Source organism: Lathyrus oleraceus, chromosome 7 (assembly GCF_024323335.1).
Source record: "Lathyrus oleraceus cultivar Zhongwan6 chromosome 7, CAAS_Psat_ZW6_1.0, whole genome shotgun sequence".
Classification (NCBI taxonomy): Eukaryota; Viridiplantae; Streptophyta; class Magnoliopsida; order Fabales; family Fabaceae; genus Lathyrus; species Lathyrus oleraceus.
This window is the reverse complement of record NC_066585.1, coordinates 141626013-141634028: the sequence shown is the minus strand read 5'-3', so window position 1 is coordinate 141634028 and position 8016 is coordinate 141626013. Positions and strand designations below refer to the sequence as shown.

Sequence of the window (8016 nt, the reverse complement as noted above, 5' to 3'; positions counted from 1 at the left end):
AGAGAGGTACAACTTTGATGAAGACATTTTTGCTCATTTGAAGCTCCCATAAAATGTTAAGCAAGGGGGAATATTGAGACATATGGCTTGACACTTAGAAAATTTTCAATATGTCAAATTTTTCCAAACTTCCACCTTAAATATCTCCAAGTTCCAAGCTCTAAATGAAAAAGTGTTAAACATCAAACTTGTTCCTCTTGATTTCACTTTCCAAAGAGCTAAAATTCATGCATTTTGGAGGAGAAATGCATAGGCTGCACATGGCTTAAACAGGCTGGTATCATGTGTCGTGGATCCAACTTCAAGCATCAATGTCTAATTGCCTTGCGTTCCAAGCTTGCTTCAACACATCTGAACTTCATTATGGGCCTTTCAACAATCATTTGATGGGCCTATGCGCACCCATGCAACTGCTTACATCACTTTGCCAATTTTGGAAACTTGAATGGAGTGTGCAAGTAACACTTGATTTCTCTATAAATTGAAGCTCAATTGCTCATAATCAACACACACATTGTGCAAGCTTTAACTCCCTACAGAAACCCCTTCATACCAAGAGGATAAACCTGAGAAATTCTTTTGAATTTGAGCTTGAATCTCCACTATTTTGGAATTCAATTCTCCAGGAGTCCTTTGATTCTAAGCCATTCCATTCCTCTTCTGCAAGCAATTGAAGTGAAACAAAGCACGATTCCGATCAAGATCTAGCAAGCTCATACCTCCATTGAAGGTATTTTGCAGAAAATTTGATCTCTTTGATTCTCCTTGTTTCTTGCTCAATTCTCTTGACTATTGTGTTGGCTAAAGTCCTACCAATGTAGGCAAGGTGTTTGAGTTGTTTTGATGATGAATTGAAGCAACTCAGATCATGAACCTCATTTTTCAATTCCACATATCTCTCAATATAGTTGGAATTGGAAGAAATGGAGGTGATATTCGTGGTCAGTGATGTTTTCTCTTTAAAATCACGTCCCTGTTTGAAATTTTGGTGAGGGTTGATGATGACCAGTCCGGCGAAGCTTGCCGGAGAAGACAACCGAAGCTCTGGCTCCGGTGATGACGTGTTTAAGGTCTAGACCGTGTGATCCTTGCTCCACGTTATAATCTCAGCCGTTCCTTTTGATTAACACATTTGCCACGCAGTTGACTCACGTGTTGGTGGAACGCGCGCTGTGGATCATCAGATCTGCCACCTCAATTAATGAGGGAGATCTGATGGTCCACGTATTTTTGCAATTTCTGATTTTCCATTTAATTCCATTATTTTCAATAATTCATAATAAATTTGATATTGATTCAAAAAATATGAGACTTTCACTGAAAATTTTCAAATATTTTTCTCTTTCATATTCTGAATTAGAATTATTTTTTGGATCATTATTAATATTTTTCATGAATTAATTGATTTTTCATTTGTTTTTAATTGATTAAAAATATTTTTAAGTGTCCAAAAATTATGAAATTTTTTATCCAAGGTCCTTTGACCTTGTTTGACCTATGATAAATCACATGGCCATTTATTTGGTGTTTTGATGTGATTTTAGGATTTGGACAACATATTTGAATTTAATGCTTTATTTTAATATTTTTTAATTGAATAAACGTCATTTTATTTGTGTTGACCATTTGGATTGACTTGTTGAAGTTTCTCATCTGTTGTTAGGGCTTGGTCAAGGTTGATTTGACTTTGTCAAATTAATATTATTGGATTTAGGGGATTGATGGATTGTACATTCCATCTCCCAAAATGAATGAATAATATTAATTTGGTAAAAGTCCTCCTATGACCAATTTGTGATCTCATTCATCCCTTTCCCTCTTCATCTAATTCCCCTTCTTTATCCATTCATTTTCATTGACCAATGACATCTCAAAGTCCTAATGCTAGATGAGATTAGGCCACACCTTTGCATATTTTTTGTGTGTGGTATGTTTAATGAGCATAGTTTTTAATATTTTGTCTCCAACATGCATTAACACCAAAAGTCTATTGCCCGGCCTGGTTGTGACTTCTACATAAGTCCAATTACGATTGCTTAACATAACACTAAATTTGTGACATAAAAGGCATAAGAATTCTAGTTAGTGAGATTGTAAGTCTCCCCTCTTCCATGGTATTTTGTGGAAACTTGGCCTTCTTTCCTTCCTTTAGAAGATATTTTGGTTCAAGGATCCATGCTTGTGGAAAGTGGGTTGAGTGTTCTCCAAAGAATGTCTTGAATGAAAAAGCAAAACAAAACTAACTACTAACTTACTAACCATTAACTTTTACTTTCAAGCTTTTACTTTTAATGCAATTTATTTTATTATTCTATTACCATTTGTCATTGCACATATCAATCTAATTGTTTATGTTTGGGTAATTTTCACTTTGTCCATTTGGACCATATTGTGTGATATTATTTTGTTTGTGTATACTTTGCTTGTTTGTGTGGTCTTTGACCATTAATGCACATAATAATAACAAAAACCCTAAAAGACAATTTGAGTGGACTGTTGTTTGATCTCCCTAATAGGATTTAGAACTTAGGCAAAATTCCTTTGCTAATGGACTTGGCCAATGCCAATTTGTTGAAGAACCAAGAACTTACAAGTTTGAATTCATCTGATACATCATTCAAGACCTCTCCAGATTCATCTGCTACAAAGGCCATTTTGAAGAAGATCATGAAGTGGATAAGCTTGGAAGAGGCCATCTTTATTTGATGCCTTTGCTCTTCAAGATTGATATAATTATGCATTTGTGTGTTGTTTGATTCTAAAGAGTCCGAGGGAATTCTGGGTTTCTATTGACATACTTGTCTATTGGATTGCTCCCATTTGGTCAGATCCTTTCAACTTTAAACTTTTAAATTTCTTGTATTTAGGGTAGTCTCTTCATCTTCCCCCATTTCTTTAATTTCAAAATCTCTCCCTCCATTTTTAAAATCTTCTTTGTGTGAACTACTCTTTTGTTCTAAAGTTTGACCACTTTAAAAAAAAAGGTAGAAATTTTGGTCTTATGCCATTGCATTTTCAGACTTACTTTCTTAAATCAAATTTGTAAATAAACTTAACTATATTTGACTTAAACTTTCAAAAAAAAGCCAAAAAGAACTAACTCATTCAAACCAATTTAGGCCTTTGTGCCTTTCCAAGTTAAATTTTGTTAAAACCAACACACCCATTTTGAAATTTCTAGCACGAACTACGAGGTTTTGATCCCTCATTTATATGTTGGTACGTAGGCACGAGACCGAAGGTCTTGTCAAACACAAAAATATAATTAATCAATTCTTTTCTCATCCCCCCATTCTATTTGTTTGTAAACATCACTTTGTACAAAATACATATGCACACAAAAAGGGCTCCCTAGGAGTACCTCAGACACTTTGGGTGCTAATAATATCCCTCTGTGTAACCAACCCCCTTACCTGTGATCTCTGACTTTTATTAGTTTTTATTTGAAAACTTCTTACTATTTGGGTTTTGTTCGCATTTTTTCCCTTTTCCCTTGGAAACAATAAAATCGCGGTGGCGACTCTTGTTAATTGATCCCTAGCTTGTCAATAGCTTAATGATCATGAATTTCCCGCTACAGATACCAAACCCTAGCTTGAGCAAACAACCAAGGAGAGGTTATCAAGACCAAAATCACTTAGATACATTCTTGTGATCTTATTAGGGTATTGATGAATTGAAAGTATGAATGAAATGCTTGATTAAGATGCTATAATGCTTAGGGGTAAAAATTGGGGTATGACAGCTGCCTCTAAAAGTTCCTTCAGTCTTGAGATATGAAGACTGAAATTCTTCGGGACTGAAAGGACCGTAGGTAGTTGATCAGTCACCATTTTCATTAAGTTTTCGTTACTGCTCCGGCAAGAAACCGAGGAATTTGAGATATTGTGCAAGCATTTTGGTACTTTTGAAGTCAGTTTTAATTCCAGTATGATATTTTAGCATTTCCATTCATTGCCATGTTATCTTATATTTTCATGATTTTATGCGTAGGATGTCTGTGTTTTTGTCCGACAGGTCCAAGTGGAAGAATCAAGGAAATCGAAGCGAGATAGTACGAAATTCCGGTAAGTGAAGGAATGAAAAATCACCAGTACAGGAGGCCTGACACGGGCCGTGTCAAGCAGAAGGAGGATAGAGAAAAAAATAGAAGCCAGACACGGCCGGCCGTGTCAGCTGACACGGCCCGTGTTAGGCCATTCCCCAAGCCGTGTTGCTCCTCCATGGGCGTGTCAGGCTAAGTAGTAAGCTGACACAGCCACCCGTGTCAGCTGACACGGGATGTGTCAGCTGACACGGGATATGTCAGCCCAGGCCCATAATTCCCCTGTTTTCGGGCTTTTATCATCGGGCATTTGAGGATATTTTTGGGAGTTGTCCACCTTTTGCTTGGAATTTTCACTATATAAGGGAACCTTCAACTAAAGAAAAGGTTATCTTTGAACGAGGCAAACACAGAGTTGTCAAGCAATCAAGTATTACATAGAGCAAGGAGTTCGGAGTGCGGAAGATTTTCATGAGTAGAAGCGATTGAAGATCCAATTCATCCAATTACTTGGAATATGTAATTTTTATCTTGAATTCGTTTTGAACAATATGAATAGCTAAACCCCCCAATGCTAGGGGTGTCCCTGATTTAGAATTGTAATGACTTTGACTTTACATTTATAATGTTATTCTTACGGTAACCTTTTGATGTGTTTAATGCTTTCTCTTTCGGACTAATCGAGATTGTTTTATGGTTATCAATTAGGCAGGACCGCCATTGGTAAGGTTTTCATAAGGTTACTCTGCAGTACATATCACCTAGGACTCGGGATACCCTGTATGACTCAAAGCATTCTTGATATAATAAAGCTTAACCTCACCCTAATTGCCTATGGACATAGAAATTAGGGTAGATTGATTAAAGGTTTTCTCACCAAGGACTTGGGAGAAAATACCCTTGAGAACTGGTAGTAATTGATATTTGTTGATGCAGTAGTGACTTAGAGTTGTTATAGAGATAAATCATACACCTTCCCTGGCATTGTTCCTCATACCTTGTAAACCCTTATTTTTTATTATTATTTTCCTTTGCCTTTATTTTTATAATTTTTAATTTAAAAACCCCAATTATAATTTTTGTTTAATTGAATGATGAATTGAACTCAGTATTAACTTGCAATCCTTGAGATCGACATTTGGGAAATTTCCCCTTTATTACTATAACAGGAAAAATAGTACATTTGCTCTGCCAAAATATAGAGTTTAATTTTATAGTTCAATTAAAATTTTGTTGCTCTGCAATAAAATTATTTTTCTGTCATTTATAATTTACTAATTTGTGTATGCAAGGAGAACCCTCACCTGAATTTCTTTTTGATGCAAAAATCGAGAGGACCATTCACCGAAGACGCATGAACGCAAGAGTGGATTACAAAGAAGAGAGTACCTCTGATCACTCCGAATTAAAAGAAGAACCAATGGCTGATAATCCTCCACCTCCTCCACCTCCGAAAAGACTCCTAGGTGACTATGGAGGTGCCAACGCACCGGGTGGTCGACTGACCATTGTCAACCAACCGATAAATGTAACGAATTTTCAACTACATCCTAGCACGATCAATCAATTGGAAAGAAAACCTTTCACTGGAAAGGTTAATGAAGATGCCAACAAACACCTACAAAGATATCTGACCATGAGCACCACTTTGAAAATTGATGGCTATACTGATGAAGCAAAAAAATTAAGAATGTTCCCGTTCACTTTAGCTGAAGATGTGGAAGAATGGTTCTACTCTCTCCCAGCCGGCAGTATCATATCATGGGAAAAGATGGAAACTGCATTCTTAAATGAGTACTTTCCAGCATCAGTATTCCTGAGAAAAAGGTATGAAATCCTTAATTTCAAATAGAAGGATGGTGAATCATTGGGAGATGCCTACAAAAGATTCAAAAGGGTCTTAGTAGCGTGTCCAACTCATAACATGGATCAGACTGAACAAATGCAGATGTTCGTTAATGGGCTGATAATAAAAACAAAACAATTGATCGATATAGCAGCCGGTGGCTCAACAAATCAACAACCATAGGTATTAAAAGTATTATTGAAGAAATAGCTACCAATGAGCATCTAGAATTATACGGTAGGTGTACTAGTCGGCCGGAAGAGGTAATTGATCTAAATTGGAAGCAAATAAAATTCGTCTGGAAGACACAATTGCTACTGAAGTAGAAAAGAAATTAAAAGCTATGAATATAGGTACTCAACAGATAGCTCAAGTCCAGCCGGCTCAAGCCATCACGTGTGAAATTTGTAATGGACCTCATCACACGGTTTATTGCTTTGCTACTCCCCAACAAATTGAAGAGATCAAATTCTTAAAGCAGAATAATCCCTACTTCAACACTTACAACCCAGGTTGGAAGAATCATCCTAATTTCTCCTTGAAGGATCAGAGAGGGAATGTTACACAACAGGGCACAGGACAATATCAGACTCAGTATCAACAACAGCAACAACAACAGACACCTAAAAAGGCAGAATGGGAGATTGCCATTCAAAAATTAGCCGCCCATAGCATGTAGTTTCAAGAAGAAACTAGAACCAATCAAAAAACACCACTGCCTCCATAAAAAATCTCGAAGTTCAAATGGGTCAGATAGCACAATAGTTAACTTCAAATTCTCAAGATCCGGGCATCCTACCCAGTGGTACGGTAACAAATCCGTGGGAAATTAAACAATGTTAACACTGTCGTAACCAGAAGTGGGAAGTCAACGAAAGAAAGCAGTATGAAGGAAGATGGATTGTTAGAAGTGGATTTAGAAATTAAGGAAACCAAGGACCAAGATGAAGAAGTAGTACTTCTACCTGTCAAGGAGAAAGAAAAAGTTCCTAAACCAGACATCAAACTCCCTTACTCTCCGAGGCAGTAGAAGAAAGATCAACATGAAAAAAAAATTGAGAGGTTCCTGGAAATGTTCAAAAAGCTTGAAATAAATATCCCTTTTTCCGAGGCATTAGAACAAATGCCAATATATGCCAAGTTCATGAAAGATATCATCTCCAAAAAGCGCTCCACTGATATAGACCCGATCATCCTGACTGAAACATGTAGTGTCATTCTTCAAGGTATGAAAATCCCAGTAAAAAAGAAAGATAGGGGATTGGTTACTATTCCATGCACTATTGGTGATAAGAAATTCAAGAAGGCTCTGATTGACTTAGGAGCAAGTGTGAGCTTGATGCCACTATCCACCTATAAGAAATTAGGCATTGGCATCGTTCAAGATACTCGGATGACACTTCAGTTTGCTGATCGCTCTGTTAGGCGACCATATGGGATTGTGGAAGACGTTCTGGTAAAGATTGACAAGTTTTTTTTCCCAGTTGACTTCGTCATTATGGAAATGCCCGAAGATGAGGAGATTCCTCTCATATGGGGCATACCATTCTTAGAAACATGATGATGCATGATAGACATAGAGGAAGGAACAATGACCCTCAAAGTCTATGACGAAGAGCTAAAGATTGATGTGCGGAACACAATGCAACACAAAGATGATATTGGCATAAGCCATACTATAGAGATGATAGATCAGGTAATTGCTCAAGAAATTGAAAATCAAATGCCCCAATCTCCGTTAGAACGTGTTTTGAGTCTATCGATTTTTGAAAGTGATGAAGATGAGGGTAATTCTGAGGTGCTCGCTATGATGTGTAAGACCTTAATTTTGACCCTAAGATCCCTCATGGCATCATATCATTGCTCATTTGCATTTGCCTCAAGGATCATAGCATCTTGGCTCCTTAACCCTAGGGTTGGGACTTGTGTGAGTTGGTTTGAGACCACCAAGCATGCTTGAATTGTATATTATTGATTTTATCATTTTGTTTACTAACCAAAAGCACAAAAATATGTCACTAACTTTGTTTGTTTTGAAGCTTGAGCAATCATGTGATCTAAGGCTCCTAGGAGGCCCCTATGCTTGTTGATGCGGCCAGATGAAGTTGAAAGCAAACATGAAAAT

At 37.0% G+C, this 8016-nt stretch overlaps 1 protein-coding gene across 1 annotated transcript; it reads left to right on the top strand.

The window, feature by feature from the left end:
- The first annotated feature begins 7014 nt into the window (after positions 1-7014).
- On the top strand, positions 7015-7452 carry LOC127102474 (uncharacterized). Its single transcript, XM_051039841.1, has one exon. It carries the CDS (start codon positions 7015-7017, stop codon positions 7450-7452), a length of 438 nt encoding a protein of 145 aa, XP_050895798.1.
- Positions 7453-8016: the final 564 nt, after the last annotated feature.